We start from the raw sequence: 17,500 nt of genomic DNA on the forward strand, positions 1-17,500 counted from the left end.
TGTTGGAGTTCGTGGTTTTTTTGCGATGAGAATGAGCTTCCGTTTCGAGGATGATAAAATGTTACGCAATGGAGGGCGAAGTGGGACCGGAACTTTAAACTGGAAGCGGAATGAGGGATTATTCAAGTTTTTTGTGGGTTTCCATCTTACAACGATAACGCAAATCGCTATTTAAATTATCAATAATGGACAGAACCCAATGCACCATTATTGGTGCACCGTAAAGCCATTATTGGTGCACCGTCTTTAAGGACGTTATGATTCCCTCGGAGTTGAGCCATTTAGGACCAAAAGTTTCCCCTTATCATCTATCAATTCTAACAATGAAAAGTCCATCATTAATTGTTGACAGCGATTGAGACGTTGATTGACATGGATGATGCTCGCTTCTCCCGGACGGGAGTGAGAAGTTGTTTTAAAGAGTCATCTCGCTAACCGTAAACTCCTCACTCCAACAACAAATACCCTGCAACGACTTGGCTGCTAATGATTCTCGTTAATTATTGGCGTACCGATGCCGATCGATCACAATTAGATGCAACGTAGCAAAGGTCCAAATTTTACTGATCATCGTCGGCGCCCTAACGAAGCGGTTTATCGATCGAACAGTGAACGATGATGTTTGGTCACCGAAAACAAATGCGAGCGAGCGTTTCTCCAATGATGATGGCTGGTGGTCGTACCACTACTGGCCAAACTGAAGCAAAAGATATCTCACGACACCGAGACGACGACGACGACGACGCAAGAAATATGATGGACAAATTTAATTAAAACTCCGTGGTTTACCATCAAAGGAAAACTCGTAACGCTATTTACTCCCTCCACACCGATCCGGGGGTACTGACTGGCTGACTGGCTTGCTGGCCGAAACAACCATGGGCTCTGGGGACATAATGAATTTACGGTGCGCCGCTCAACAAACTCGCATACATCACGACGTCCGTCCTCTGGAACGCTATCGGGAGCGCTTGTTCTGCTATGATCTAAAATCGATTACTACCCATCACTCCACTCCGGCGCACAGTGTCTGCAGTGGTGGTGAGAACGTTTCAAAGCATTTCACAGTGAATCGTTAATGTAGCTTCACAGGGCAGTGCTCCGGGGATCCGGCGCCAGGGGAGCACAGTGAAGGAACATCCAAAAAATAACCATTAATTGGATTCTCATTTAGCTACAAAACACGAAAGAATGTGTTTTTCTTATTAGATACAATAAAAATTAGTTAAAAAAGGGACGAAATACTGGCCTGAAATCATGAAAATGCTACTTTGAAAGCAGGGCAAGTGAGTAAACCGGCACTAATTTCATCAAATGAACTCTAACATCAAGAAAGACCGGCGTGATAAACGGGAAATTATATTTATAATTTGATAACCGACGCAGCTAATCGGATCACATCCAAATTGCTGGTAAGATGTTAATGTCCTTTCTCGACACGAAACACGCGTGCAGCAGCACATGCTGTCAGTTCCGATCATCATCTCCGGACCAGTGGATATTATAATCTTCGGTGATATCATTACCCCTGGCGGTGTCTTTTTCGATGATATCATATCATGTTCCAGCCGTAGAAGAGTGATACAACCACAAGGCACTCTGATACACTCCTCCTCTGCTAATGGATTTCCTCATGGAACGCCTCTTCTATCCCGAAAACAAACCCTAATCATACAACAATTGACCGAAACACTCTCGACAGACGGACTCCTCTTTGGATGAACTGATTGTTATTGGGGGGAGTATGGGACGCACGGTCCAGTACTCCAATAAACCAGTGTCAGACACAACCAAATTGGGGGATCATTTGATGAGCGGCTGGAACGAAAATGGCCATCCAATGATCGTTAAATCAATTACCACTAGAGGGAACTGTCTCTCTCTCTATTTCCCGTGAAAGTACCTGGGAAATGGGGACCCCGATGACAGACATAATGGGACAGAGAGCGTAACCAGGTCATAAGCACAATCTGCTGAAGTGCGAAACGTGTGTCCTTATCTGGATGACAGAGGATTAAGAGCTGTGTGTGTGGTGTTAAGTGCAATTTTCTAGGAGTGTTCCAGTAGAGTAGAGATCGATGATCATTTCACGAGCGACCTGCAAAACTGGTCGAGAATATTAGAAACATCCAATTCGGTTTGATTTGTTTAAATAATTTAAATCAAATCGTTCCGAGGACTGATTCCCTGTGCGGAAGACCCCCATAAGTTGATTTGCATTAAATTATGCAGAATGTGACATCGATAGCAAAACGGAAAATGGTCCTCCTGGTGGAGGTGGTGCGAAAAGTGGACACACATTATACCGACGGTCCTTCATCATACATTCTTATCATTCTGTCGCTCTTCTGTGCTTCTTGAACCATTTTCAAGGATGTGATACAGCTCGAAAGGGAACGGAAGAAAGGCGAGAAAGGAAGGTTTGAAAGCAAACAGAAAGGGAGAAGATTCCATTTCACCACCTCTCATCCAATGGCCTCTGTCCGCCTTCCTTCTATTTTCCTAATTGGACGCGCGTACCCATGATCGGTGAGTGTTTTGCATCCGATAATGCTGACCCATCGTCGTCGCCATTAGAGACAGAGAGAGAGACAGAGTGCAGGCGTGGCACATGAACGGTCCCGGTCCTCGGCAGCAAAACCGGAGCGGAGCGGTAATATTCAAAGCTAAAAGCCGGCTTAGTTGCGAACTGAGCGGTCCGATTGTGCATCAGCACGAACAGAAGGAATTGGACAAAATGGGAGATCTGTGTGATCCTATTAGCGGCCAGGACACACTCGAATGTCCGAATGGTTGATAGGTGAATCCAACAAATTCAAATACTTCAAACAACGTAGGAGAATTTCTAAAAAAAATGTGAAAAATATTTGAAAAATGCAGTTATTTACATGGTTGAGAATAGATGGTATAATGTGTTGCGCATTATTTTGCAATTAAGTTGCGATACTAAAGCCGGCGATACATGAAGCGTAAACTCAAGCGTAAATATAAAATTAATTTACACTTGAACATGTTTACATGGCCGGGTTGAGACGTGTAATCCGAATTACTCTGAACTTTTATCGACTTTTGTGAGAAAAATAGGATCTTTTTTCCGAAGAAAAAGATTAAAAATGCTAGTAATGATCACTCACTATTAATGCAAACCACTAACAGAAAATATAGTGGGGCAAATCGCTTGCAAACAGCGTTTACGCTAGGATTTATGCTCCGTGGACCTATAATCTTTTTTACACCGTGTAAACGGCAAATGTAATCTTTTTGGCATTACATTCTGAGTTTATACGAGAGTTTACGCTTCGTGTATTCCGGCCTTAAAAATGTTTAAAACCCAATCCCTACATCACTTCCTATAACACCTGTAAGTTCGATAACTTTGATGTTACAAATTAAAAACGCATTGCAAACCTCAAAACTAATCTCTCTATCTGTTACAATACATTCTCCGGCATCGATATGAATTTACATTCTCATTACATTTTACATTCTCATTACAATGCCCCTCGCACAGCAGCTTAAAATAAATTAACCGAAAGCTATTTAATTGCGTCCGGTACATCGGTACAGACTATGTAATGGAATGGAATGAAAACAAACTCAATGGCCTCTCCCTGCCTTACAGTATACATCTGCCCTCGCGAAAATGGGACCAGAATCAACAGTCGCGCTGGGCCCCATGTTTTGCGGAACCGACGACCAACCCCACCCATCAAGCCCTTTTGGTGGCTTCCGGCGGATTATGAGCTCGAACGCTCATTACATTACACAGTGGTCGGTGACCCTTTGCTCGGTGTTCCCGTTGTCCTTGTCCCGGGGCCGGGCCGGCAATCAACTAAATAGAATTTATTCTCCAACATTTACGCCCATAAGTACCGCCGGCGCCGCCACCTGAACAAACTCCATGTCGATGTGACCGATCCGTAGCGATGGGGACAGGCGTTGTAACGTTGTCCACTCCAACCCGGGACCACTTGAACCGGAAGGACCCGAATGGGTCCTCGATAGGCCCACGGCGGGTATACTGATAGCGGTGCTCTGTTTATCTTCTCACCGACAGCAGCAGCAGCAGCAACAATGAACCTGGTACTTCCAAAACAGGACATCCGCAATGGCCTCCCCCGGGGTGGGTGAAGGCAGCTTCCGCGACACCGAACGCTCTCCCACCGAGCGGCCAAATATCCGCATCAGGACTGTGCTACACTTTTTTCATCACACAAAGTCTTTATCACAACGCGCCAGCGTCCATTTCCATGCCAATTCACGAGCCACACGAGCATTCCGAAGGTACGGTACGGGCGGTACCGAGCATAATGTATGCTGCTACTGTAATGTTGATTCATGCTGTCATCATGCAATGCTAATATTTGACAGTGAGCAACGAGGCGCAGCATGTCCTCTGCGCTCGCTCGCTCTCTCTCTCTCTCTCTCTCTCTCTCTCTCTCTCTCTCTCTCTCTCTCTCTTTTCCATGACGAAGCGAAGAGTGTGTCAGCAAATACATGGTACTCGTTCGTTCCGACGAGCGAGCGAAAGAATGACGTGGCACGATTACAATGCGGACAAGGGTTCTGCAAGAATTTGGGACTTTTTTCCACGAATCTTCCTAACCACCCTCACAGGCAGGCATCCAAACGACGTCTGCGCAACGGACATGGATAATGCAGGATGATCTGGTGTCCTGTCTGGGGCGGCTACGGTGGCTCCATCGGTCATTACACTTCCCGAGTTCCGAGAACTAAACGATTCTTGTGTCGTTTGACAGTTTGACAACAATCAGAATGGGGCACAAGAGTAGCGACACATTGTGCTACTGTTGGGCGGATCTCGCTTTGAGTTCAAGTGTTTTCGATTAGAATTATGAAAAGCATAAGCACCACGATGATTGATTAAAAATTGACGTAAAAGCTATTAACGCTATCAGGCTGATTAGCTACCGGGGGAGTTGCAATCTGTTTGGTTGGCTCATTATAGAATTAAAACAGTTCATCATGTTTGTGTATATGTTTACAATTCAATTTTTTCTTTGATTTATTTTAATATTTTTATCAGCATTAGAACGTCACCTAATATAAACAATGTGCTAAAGCAATGTGTTATTATGTTTTTTAATAAATAAGCATGATAGTCATTATTGAAAACATTAAAGAAAAAAATGGGCTAAAATAATATTCAATCAATAACTGACAAACTTTTGTAAACAACAACATAAGACTCGTTAAAAGTAGGGTTTAAAGTGTTGCTAATTTGAATGATATAGATTTATTCTTTGGTTTGATTCAAACCTGATCCTTCTCGCGGTCTCTTTTTGCTCCGATACTTCTCGCCATGATTAATTTCAAACAAACGATAATATGCCCCCGCAGTAATCCTACCCAGACCCATGGACAAAAATTGTGGAAATTAAAAAAATGGAAATTAAAGTATATCTTTCCCTCATTACTCATCCGAATCATGAGCCAATTTAATGCCGATAAGCCCCACCAACGAACCAACGATCTTGGAAGCCACAAAACCACAAATGAAAACGAGTGCCGAAGGAAGGGAAAATGTAGAAATAAAAATCGGCAGCAATGTGATCCTTTCCTCATTTTCTCAAAATCCCTCGCCAAAAAAAACATCAAAATATAAAACGAAGCGGATTATTCCATGGTTGTTTTGTACACCCGGATCATTGATGGAGCTTTCCGGGGTCTCTTGGTTCACGCAAATGGCGCTGATCGTTTGGCCAGGATTTTTGCAATTATTTGCAATACTTCAGTTGACATTGGACAAAATGTAACGTTCGCTTAATGGGCGATGCATGCAGAATCGTTGATTTAGACGGAGCGAGCATTGTACGCTCTCGATGTCTACGGTAAAGTGGCATGAAATGTGTGTAAACATGGAAAACAAACGAACAATCTAAACATGTAGCAGGGGGGTGCCCATCACGCACGGTGGCCATTTCATTGCGCAGGAATCGCGGGCCTCATGTCACACGGCACATTATGGCGAAAAATCGATGTAATCGTGGGCTCTCTCTCTCTCTCTCTCCCACTCTCTGGAGGTCGAACGAGGATGGTAAAAGCTTAAACAAAAAAGGACGAAAAAGGACCCGACAACCGTTGTGCAGAAGGATTAAACCGCCACCGACAGCACCGGACCGGATACACCACCGGTGCGGTGCCCTTGTATCGCATAGCGTTAAGGATCACGACAACAATGTGGCCCATACAGAGCCAGAACCCACAGCGAACCGGTCGCTACTGGCGGAAACGAAGCCGAAAATATTATGAACACAACACACAAATTGCCGGAAAGCTGTACCGGATATACTGGCATCAGCACCATCATCATCGTCATCACCCCCGTTCACCACTGGTAGTGGTCCTGGTGTTCAGGGTTCATTAAGCACGACCGCCATCAGTACCGACCGGCGCAACGGTAACCGTGTACTTTGCATTGGAACGTCGGGAGAGGGATCCACCGACAGGGAGGATGTGTTCTCACCCCTTTTTGAGTGTATGTTTAAGGTGATGAGCGCTTAAGACCGGTCTATTCAGCAACCGAAAAGCATAGCGGAGCGGCCTCCCTCCCCTTGTACTCGGTTACTTCTTTCATGACCAACCGCATCCGCACCATCGACCATCCAGCAAAACGCACATCAAAGCTAAATTTTCGTTAACCACAAATCCTTTACCGAGGCCACGGCCCAACGGATCAAGCGAACGGCTTGACGTAGGGCAGCCAAACTCGCAGCTTGCTCGTGTGCCCGCATCTGGAAAGACGGATTTTGGGAGTTTACTCCACCTTCGCCCAGGGAACTCCCCCTTGTTGTTTTGCGAGGAAATGGGACCGACGTCTTCTTCACGGCTCATGGTTAACGACCTGTTTTAAGGATATGGTTGGTTGGTAGCGCTGCGGCTCCGGTGGGGAAGATAATTCAAGATGTTGATAGATAAGGAAGCCAGTTATGAACTGGTAAGGGAGCGCGCCATGTTACCGTCGACAGGTTTGGGTAAATAGCTAAATGTTACATTAAAGCGGTCCCTTTCATTTCGGTAATTATGTACAATTAAATCTTTAGAAAAGGAGTTGGATAGAAGATATATTTATCTTTCTAAGGACTGTTGTATTATCGTTAAGAATTACTCGAACAAGTATTGTTCAACTTCAGCTCTATTGCTTCACGTTGTGGTAAAGGAATACAGATTTAAGAAGAGCATTAACAGCAGCTACAGCACTAAGGTAGTTAAAAGGCACGATGTAACATGATCCTTAAGAATCTTTTGGTTTTTTGCCCGATCCAATCAGTCTTTCCGTATTTAATCCCTGCGGACAGTCCCCTCTTGGAAGGTCCGTCCAAATCAATGGAACCACCATCCAGAGTGGGATTCGGCAGCGGAAAGCACTTAAAATGTTTCCGTTTAACAAAAGGAAAAGCAGCAATTCCTTTTATTCAGTTGACGCCAATAATGCCCAGTAGCTGGCCGGTAGCTAATGGTCTATGAAAAATGGGTTTATGGCACGGTTTATAGGCACCGGGAGTTCATCTTCTCCCCTCATGAAGAGCTCATCGAGTGCAAACTCTCGGTACTAAGCGTGGAAGTTATTTTCCCGAGAGTATCTAAGGGACCAGAGGTACATTTGGAAAAATCTCATAGACGCAGTAAAACTACTGGTAAGTACTAAGCAAAAAAAGTGTTTTTGTCAAGAAGAATCGACGTAAAGCTCAGTATCCCCAACAGTACACAGGAGGAAATGTATGCAAATGAAAATGCATGACTTTTCCCAAGTCTTTCAAATATTGCAGCACGAAAAAAGAGACAGCAAAACAAACAAATCATGCAAATGTGCTACCCCTTCCGAGTCTCCTTTGGGATTATCACCCCCGGCATCAACAACAACAACAACAACAACGGCAGGAGCATCCAATATCCTGGAAAGGACGAAAACACACAGAATATAGAAAAAAAAAACAAGTCAAAATCCCATTAACGTCAGCAGCAACCCCGTCAGGAGAAGAAGCACGGGGGAAAGCGTACAGGAAAATGCATATTAACACAACCATCGAGCTCTACCTGCTGACAGGTTCAGGTTGGCTTGTTGGCGAACAGACAGATTGTCTACGGCCACGGGAGTGGAATATACTTAGCACAAGATAAAGGCATAAAGAAGACTTCTTCAACATTGTTCCAGGCGCACGATGTGTACTGTAATGGTGCCGGTGCTGGTGCTACCGTTCCCATGGACCACGGACAGGATCGACTCTACAGGTATAGAGTTGGCTGGCTGGCTGGCTGGGTATATAATGTTGCCATAGCGATGTAAACAGTACGGATGCATCCGCACCGTGCGTAAATATATAGAACATCCGTCTTCCGCTCGCTCAGGACACGCCGGACAATGGTTAATGGTAGTGCATCGATTTTCGTTTGGTGAGTGTAGCGTATCACGACATTATTTCCAACACCACGCACTGTGAATTCAATCAATAGTGGCCGTGGCTGGGCCGGTTCATCTTCGTTCACCGGATAGACTTCCAAGAAATAAGTAAAGAAAACTAGGGAGTTGCTTTCGATCGATTCCTGGTTCGTTGTTTCAGACTTGAAAGGACGCAGCAGATATAAGCCATGGTTACTGCATACACAGCTCCTTAACTGCCGCAGACTCACTTGTTGCTCTATGTAGAAGCCTTCAAACTTCCAAAAGATCTTTGATCTAGGAAGTGTTTCAGTGAGTGATACTATTTAATAGCAACATACTGTCGACAAAAACAAAATACTACGAAATTTATGTTAATCGGATGATGCGATGACTCCAACGTACATCAAAGACAATTTAAGCCTCCAGGAATCTGTTATTCGAAACAGAAAATTAACAATTTGTAACTGAGCCCAAAATAGAAAGGAGGCTACATTGTGGAGCGACATTAATATTTTATGTAGTCGGCAACGTGGATCTCAAAATACGTAAATCAGGAACATAGAAGAATGACAGTTACTAGTACGAAGCGCATCTCTTCAAGTATTTTTTCAGATATTCTATTACATACTTTTGAAGAATTACAACGAAAAAACAACGAGCTTTACACGAACTCTCAGTAATAGCTCAGTTAAAACATAGTGCTAGCTCATCTTCAAACACATTGAATCGTCGTAAAACATGTCCATAAAACCAATCATTTGGACCAAAAACTAAAGATCGGCGTGCTTGGTCTCTATATCCAAAAGCACTCTTCCGCAACCCCTTCTTATCGCTCCAAAGTCGATGGCTCCACATTGAAAAATCACGCAAATAGAAGCTTCAAGCGTGAAGTTTTATTAATTTGCGGCACGCAACGGAACCATTGCGTTGCGTCGTGATTTTAACCAGTACCATTTTCTACTCCAAATGGACCGCACTCTCGCTGGTCGCCGATTCTAAACGGCGGCCACAACTAATTGGATCAACTCACGCACATACGGTCGGAGAAGTGTGGCCTTCCTGAAGACGATGGAATGTTTTAAAGAATTCAAGAGAAGTTTCGCAAATTTCGACGCTGAGCCTAAACCGAGAAGGCGATGCTCTTGTGAATGAAGCTGTTGAACCATCCATCATAGCGACGGTGACTTTTCGGAGTTGTTTCCTTGGCCAAAAAGCAAAGACGAGGAATTCTGATTAATCAGCTATTGTTATTCCAACATTAACATCCGCTAGTTTCGTATCATTTCTAGCTTGGTAGCTAGACGACATTCCGTTAAAGGCAGCATTAACCTATGTATTCTAAAATCAACATCATCCCATGCCACCCTTGACTACCCCAGCCCGCTAGCACTCGAATCGAACACGATTTTGCCATATCACTTAGTTACGCCAAACAGGGATCTGGTTTCCGACCAGCAATTAAAGTATCCCTTCGGCATTAGTGTCTTGGTAACAGGGCCACCGATTACGATCGCCCGTAGCATAGCCCGTACGGCAACACTTACGTGCCGTTATCATCCGCGAAGATCACATCCTGACCGATGTGCCTGTATCTCCTGGGGCACTCCCGGGGGGTAGGTGCAGCAGGAACACCAACGGACACCCGAACGAGACGAGACGAGCAGTAGATTGGCTAGAGATAATTGTTCAAAGTGAATTGAAAACACCATGAACCCTCTCACTCTCTCTCTCTCTCTCTCTCTCTCTCTGCCACTGTAAATGCTAACCGAAGCGTAATGCTTGGTTGCATTTGGCAGCAAAACCTCCAACCGGCGTGATGTTAATGGTGGTGGGTCACATTAAGTGAGGGCACACCGCGTGCAACACCCGCTAGCGAAATGGAAACGTGATTTTGATAAGAAACCGGCATTGTGGCCCGAACGGTTGAACGGTGCTAATTGAATGGAGTTTTCACCAACGCAGCCGCAGACAGCGCGCACTTAATCGCACATGACATTCTAATCAACAAAAGCACACGTCAATCCGCTGTGCACATTCCATTCTTACTGTCTACGTAGAACGAACAAACGGACCGCAAACCAGTTCTCGTTTGATTAATTCAGCTTATGCGAATCCGGTAAAGAGAGATTAAAAACTCTCCAACTCTTGAGGTAATCCATTTCCTCGCTACGCCGTGAAAATTGTTTCCGGAAGCCGAACGGTCCGGAAGCGGAGCACGGACGTGGCTGTTGGTACACGTCATCCGAGAAACATAGCAACCACAGCCAAACTAGTGCGCAACAGCCAGACAACAAAGAATTTTCTCGCTCGCTTGCAGCGCGCTGACTGGCAGGATGGATGGAGGGCAAGAAATTGGAAAGTATCGCGGATGAGTCACAGCGCAGCAAAGATATCGAATCCTAAACTCGTGTGCACTTCCCCTTGTCGGTGGCTAAAAAGGTAAAGAGACAGTGTGTTGCGATTAGTGAAGTGCGTGAAAGACAGAAATGTTTATCTGACCGCAATGCGGTCATCTCGCGCATAGATAACCATACCCGGAGGTAGTACTCACTACCCAAGGTGGTGTGCTGGGGGGTCCACACTTTATCAATCAACCGCACCAATCGTTGAACCCTGCGGGGTGTAGAAGCGTGCCGACAAAAATGCTTCCCATTCCCTGCTCTTTGCTTTTCAATTCACTTGTCGACCATTTGTTGGCAATATTTTTGCCTGGCAGATGATAGGAGAATTGCTACTGATTGGCGCTTCGTTCCGGGTCGATCGATCTCACAGAACACGGAGAAGCAGAAGAAAAACAGGGGAGCAAAGAACCATAATCAACAAAACAAATGATAAAGAATCATTTCTTTTAATGAGGCTTCAACGGTGAACCTACCGCAAAAGCAAACCTACGGAGGAGTGCGACCAAATAAACCACAGCATTTTCGCAGCTTTTCGGTATCAGTAGCTATTGTGTAAAAACGGAGCGATGCAGCGATGGCACGCAGGCATAAAATGAAGCGTTTAACTGGGGAGGGAGGCTACATTAAACATACGGCTCGTCCGTCCTTATATATGTTAAAAAAAAAACTGGGGAGGGAGGGTGACGCGCGTGACTCGTGGCAGTGAAAAAAATGTGACCTCAGAAAAATGTGGGCCTGGTATGAGTACAATGCATGGGTATTACAATTTTGCAAGGTAGTACTTATTGCAACTGAGTAAGCCAACGAGCTTCAGAGACACCGGGATCCAAGAATAAAACACTCATCAACGGTATTATCAGCAACATAAGTCGACACTTCAGATACTGCTAGCTCTGGCCGACGGGTTGCTTTAACCACTTGAGAAACTACGTTTCGGCTGCGGCTCCCTATTTCCAGATAAGCGTTTGCCAAGTAGTACTTTACCTTACGCTAGTCATACCTCCTACCTTAGGAGCCATGAATACATTTAGCCTGTTTCTGGTTATCAGCAAACGATCATAAATTGCACACACAAAGTCACATAAAAAGTACGGTCCAACGAGGTAATGCTCTAGATAATTCCGCCACATAGAGTGCGTTTTGGATATTTTTGTTTTTTGTTCTGCTCGATCGCGAAATCGCTCAACACTTTTTGCCAAGGGCTACTGGAGATCTTCCGTTCATTAGTGCCAAACGGTCCGTAACACCCTACACTAAACGCGTACGCGCACACACATAGCCACACACAAATGCACTCAATTGGATGCGCTCGGTTGCGCGATCTGCTAATTCGATCGAAACCGCACCCGCAATGTAACTTCATCCGGTACCATCTCCGATTTCCCTATTCGGTCATCAGGTGTAATCGACAAACACTACTCCACTAAACGCACAGGTGTGACGACGGCAGTTGCTTCTGTTTCCGCCGCGGTATTATTAATTGCAACAGTATCCGGGTGGTTTGCGAATTTCATTCCAGCGTGCACTGCGATTCGTTGTTGCCACCCAGCAAGCAAGCCGTGAAATGTGTCGCTTATCGGCGTAAAATCTTGTACTGCAAGAGCTGAACAAAGTGTTACGTGGAGTCGAAGGATTTGACTAAGAAGAACAAAGGATTTGAGTTGAAAAAATAAAGTGAATTCTGAAGAATAACCTAATGGAGAACGAGAACGCCATAAACTCAATAGAAGACCAGTATCTGCGCCGGTATTCGACAGACAAGGTTTGTTTTCAAGCGTAGATGTGGCATAGAAGTTAATTAGAACCTTAAAGCATGTCCTTTTCGAACTAATTATTCGATTACTAATAATAGTTTTATCTTGTGCAACCAATACAGGGTGAGACTTCTCCGTTTGCGACACTTTGAAGGGCAAGGTTAGACCTACAAAATAACGTAGTTTTGACCAGTTTAAGCAAACGTGTCTCCTAGAATGAGCCAAAAAGCCACAAAGCACTCTGCGGGCAGTGAGCGATGCTTTCTTCTACGTTCTCAAGAAAAGATAATTCATCCAAAATGTAACATATCGAAAAAAAAAACTAAACTGATTCTAAAAATTTATGAAATTCCCGACATTTTTTGGTTTTACTCAATAAATTCCAATCGAAAATGAAAAAGATATGGCATTTTAACTGTGTTGCAGTTTTTTTTGCCTCACCCTCTATAGACAAACCGTACCGCTTTGAGGAAGAACTGCATTTGGAGATTTCTTTGAGAGTTTATGCAACGGCCACCGTAAAAGGAGAAAGCAGAAAACACTCTGGTCTCAAGACTGGTCCAACGAAGCATAGAAGCAAACATCACAAAGCAATTAGCGGAACGCTGACCCCAATACACCACTGGACCGGTGGACCGGTGGACGAGATTTAGAACACGCGCCAGAAGTGACAGAAAGAAAGGCAGGAGGGCGGTGTGCCCCCACCGAAGCTCGACACGCACGCAACAAGCACTACAGAGGAGACATGCCAGCCCACCTTCTTTTTGGGGCTGAATCGACAAAACACTGCGGAAATGTGAATGGGTGTGTATGTAAAAAACGTGTTTGTGTGGTGGTGGGTATGTATGTGACCTAAAGGTCCGTGGTTGGTGGACGGGAAGGTGCTAGATACTTTACTTTTTCCTTTTTCTGCTTTCCGGCCATGATTGCGCGGCACTAGCGATGGCACTCGATGGTGACAACGATGGCTTGTCCGGCAAGCTCTCCCTCACTCAGTCACCAGCCTTGGAGGAAAACCACGGAGCAACTACTTGGTGCGGTGCCAACGCTGGCGGATTGGACCGATGGATGCTTGTGACATCCGCAACAGTGCACGTCGATGGGGCAATGGCTGGATCCCCCACCCCGTCGCAGGGCCTGGAAGGTCGGCGTAAGGTGACGCTGGCTCGCGTGTTGAGTCACGTGACTTCTTATCGCGCTTCACACGGGACCTTCGGAAGGGCCAGAGTTGCGGATTGGCCTTTTGTTGGTCAAAAACTATGTCACTTGCCCCCTCAAAACGATGGCCTTCACACAATGATTGGTGTGTTGGTTCGCGAAAACAGGAAATACACAGACACAGCAGACACACAGGGCACACAATCACGGGGATTGCAATCTGCACTGCACCCCACTGGGGACCCCCGTCCGACGACCCACTCCGCCGGAGTGGAAACCACGGAACCGGAGAACCGACCGACTAAGCCACCCGTGGTGGTCCGCACTGTGCGGTGGAACAAACGCTAGTGGATAAAAGAGCTTTTACTAGAATTTTCCTCTGCCGTTTCCATCCTTGCAATGGACCATTGCTCTCTCCCACGATGGGACTCGCGCTCTCTGGCACAAATTTTCCCGCAATCTGTTGCTATCTTTTTCCTTCCACTTGGCTCCTGGCTTACCCAGGAGCAAGGATTCGTCGAAGCAACCCATGGTTTAGTCGGTGGGGGGAAAAGGACGGTCCCAGAAATAGGTCCTTGATGCGTTGGAGAGAGCGTGCGCAGAGATTCGAGAGGGAACCATACACAAAGCGGAGAAATACTAGTATCTAGAGATAGAGGGAAAGATACTCAAAGGATAGGTTAAGAACAAAGAGAGACACTATAGCCACTAGGAACGTGGTTTTCCATGAAAAGAGAGGGAGAGAGAGAGAGCAACGAGAAGAGAGAAAGAAGTAGAGCGTACGGAGTCCTATTGAGAAACGGCTACTAGAGAGCAACGGGATTTTAGTGCGTGTTTACCAGAAAAGGTTTAAAGCGAGCTGTCAAAATGTATTAACTTTTCGATCCATTTTTTTCTGCCGACACCTATCACCAACAGTTGCGTTAATTGAAGGTAAAAACATGGATTAAAAGATAATTAGACCGCGTTTGTGTCGAGCCGATTCAAGCTCTAATAAACACCTTGGACTGGAAACTATGCTGGTATGCTGAACACCTGTAGCATCCTTGCGGTTATTGGAGAAAGCAAACGCAAGATGTACGCCCCCCGTCGATGCAACGTGTCTTAATTTCCGGGCGAAGCCCTTAAACAACCAAACAGACAAAAAAAAACAACACTTGGAATCCCCACATCACCCCCCTTTCTCATCGTACGGGAAGCTCACCGGGATGGCACCATCATTAGCGCGACGATGATCGTCTGCGCACTGGGACAACGATTCGTAGTCACCGTACAGTCGCTGCCCGTTCAAAGCAGAACGGCCAGGTAAAACTCCACCGACTAGCCGGCCTAGCGAACTACCGAGCGCCGTCACGAGCCGTTCGGGCATGATGATGATGATGATCGCCGGCCAGCCAGCCAGCCAGCCAGATGATCGTCGAGACGCTCTATGCCGGCCACGCAAGAACACACCGCCAAGTTACACACCAGATACACCAGACACACTTCCCCTTCCTCTGTTTCCTCCTCTTCGTTAGATCCTCTTCACTGGCCGAACGCAAAACGCACGGAGGGCATCGCGATCACGTAGACGAATGGCGATCGAGGGCAAGGGCTGGACGACTGGCGCTTAGTTCGATCCCGCGACGGATTGCTCCACGTAACGGCGCCAATTAAGAACTGGCAGCAGCAGCAGCAGGGGCATCATCTCTGCCGCGGTTGCTAAAACGATTCCTCCCTAGTGCGATCTCCTTCACGCTTGTACGCAAATATGATTCGGCTCCCCATTTCGCTCTCTCTCTTTCTCTCATGCATCATCTCTTCAGTTTTGACGCTCGGTCCCGGTTCTGCTCGCTCTCGATCCTCCCCCTAAACTCGTCATCTTCAAGAGCAGATCAAAAGAAGGATCTTGCTGCCAGAGAATCCGACGAACAGCTTCTCGCCTTTCACTGAGATAGCAACACACGTGAGGCAGCAACAGTGCGGAATTTGTTTGCAATTTTTTTCAGCCTCCTATGCCAAAAAAGGGGGGCAGTAAATCGTAGTTTTATTGAAAGAAACAACCTGTACAGCAGCTTATCAACCGAACAGTTTTTACGCGGTGGTCCACGTTTGCAAATTTTTCTTCTTCGTGGCCACCGAAATGATTGGAGGGTTGAGTAATTTGCAGATGACGACCGACGTGGTCGATTGCCGGCCAAAACAGAGGTGAAAGACCGGTAAATGATTTGCACAATTCGCTATATGATTTTCCAGCATGTGATTCTCATTCTTTCGATATGGTGATACATACACAGCGGGATAAAATCGATGATCTGGAAGATGATGGGGTGGCCGCATCCACCGGGAACAGCCCGCGGGGGGGAGCGTCGTGGCAGACGCACAGATTTTTCGGACCTTCTCCTCCTCCTCCTCCGGACGGCACTAAAACACGAACGTGGTTCACAACACTCTTCACTTCACACCGGCAACCCGATCTGCGACCGCGAGTTCCACAATAACGGCACTCCCTGGAACGGTCCAGGATAATCCAGCTCGTCCTTGCGTTGCTCCGTCGTCCACCCGGACCCGGGAAAATTCCGTTTTTTGGTCCCGCTGCTGCAAAAAAAGGTTGGACAACAACAAAAGGCTCCACCGGACTGGATACGGGTGTGTGCGTTGTGCGGTTCCTGCACCTTTTGGTTTGTAAAGCGAGGAATCATAGGGAACCCGTCACACTCGCGCGACGGACGCGCTCGACTGCTCGAACCCACAGCTCGGCCTTGACCGCTTGGCGCAATAAAAACGGCGACCCGCAGGATTTGAATATGTTTGTAGCCTTTATTCGGTTCCGGTGGCCTACTCTCGCCCCTTGCCCCTCGCCACAGCTTCCATTCGAATGATAAATGATAACATCACAATATTCAAATCAATTCAAATCACATCGTGGTAGCTCGTCAATGTTTTTTTTCGGTGTTTGATCCTTTTGCTTTCCTCCATTGTTGTGTCCTGAAAGGAATTCAAACGATCGCACAACTCATTCCCTTTCCGAGCTCAGATTCCTTGCGTTCACACCTGCATCCCCCCCTTTGGCCATCTTGCTCTGTCCCTCCGAACCCCGCCGGATGGCGGCTGACTATAAGCGATTGCAGCGCAGAGAGTGACGAATGTGTGTAGTAAGCGCAGGAGAATGTTGAGTTGCAGAGACATATTTACGAGGATTTAAGATGATGCATAGCAGCTACCGCTAGCCTACAAGTATATATATGTAATATTCACACAGTATGCTTTCCTCTACGCGAGGATCGTGGAATCCAACACTCCCGCCAAAGCCCAAACGTGTACCGTGGATTATTCGGGGTTTCGTTTTGATTTTACAAGCTGTTTTACTTCGGCATTCGGATTTGACCAGTGTGCTATACTCTTTTGCTGCCACGGTGCTCCACGGAGTTTCGGAGTTTTTACAGAGCCGGACCGAGGGCATCATCATCACCCTCGTCATCATCGTCGTCGTCGTCATCGTCGTCACCATCGTCACCGTTGTTTCCCCCGTCGCCTGCTCTGTGGCGATAGGTTTCACTGATCGACGCTCCTGCTCGCGCCCCGGAGCCTTCACCGTGCGTTCCCGGTGAGAACGTGCCATTAAAACTCTCGATTTCGTTTGCCATTGATCGTAGATTCTCGACTCCACTCAATAGTTGCCTTAAGAAGAGAGGAGCATGACATTAGCACCTAAAAAGGACTATCAACGAATGAAGAAGATATACCTGAGATTGTTTTCGGCAGAGGCGGCCGCCTGTCGCAGGGCCAATGTTTGAGAGCGC

The 17,500-nt window shown here is 46.3% G+C and overlaps 2 protein-coding genes across 4 annotated transcripts in view; both read right to left on the reverse strand.

The window, feature by feature from the left end:
* The window catches only part of LOC126577677 (calcium-transporting ATPase type 2C member 1), a 48,106-nt gene extending 31,815 nt beyond the window's left edge, over nt 1-16,291 (reverse strand). Inside the window, exon 1 of one of the 3 annotated variants that reach the window (XM_050239496.1) lies at nt 15,991-16,291. Coding sequence is in view for 2 of the 3 variants with exons in the window: in XM_050239494.1 (XP_050095451.1) it covers nt 14,923-15,087 (165 nt within the window). In the remaining variant the exon portion in view is untranslated. Of the gene's footprint in view, nt 1-13,457; nt 14,373-14,922; nt 15,340-15,990 lie in introns of those variants that run through there. The other 2 variants (XM_050239494.1, XM_050239495.1) reach the window with 2 other exon arrangements.
* A 218-nt stretch (nt 16,292-16,509) lies between these two features.
* LOC126577680 (uncharacterized) overlaps nt 16,510-17,500 on the reverse strand; it is a 3,870-nt gene continuing 2,879 nt past the window's right edge. The window contains exons 4-5 of the mRNA XM_050239498.1: nt 17,444-17,500; nt 16,510-17,378 (exon numbers count right to left, since the gene is read on the reverse strand). The exon at nt 17,444-17,500 is cut by the window's right edge and continues 134 nt beyond it. Coding sequence (XP_050095455.1) covers nt 17,138-17,378; nt 17,444-17,500 — 298 coding nt within the window. The 3' untranslated portion in view covers nt 16,510-17,137. The remainder of the gene's footprint in view (nt 17,379-17,443) is intronic.

This window comes from Anopheles aquasalis, chromosome 3 (genome assembly GCF_943734665.1).
Source record: "Anopheles aquasalis chromosome 3, idAnoAquaMG_Q_19, whole genome shotgun sequence".
Classification (NCBI taxonomy): domain Eukaryota; kingdom Metazoa; phylum Arthropoda; class Insecta; order Diptera; family Culicidae; genus Anopheles; species Anopheles aquasalis.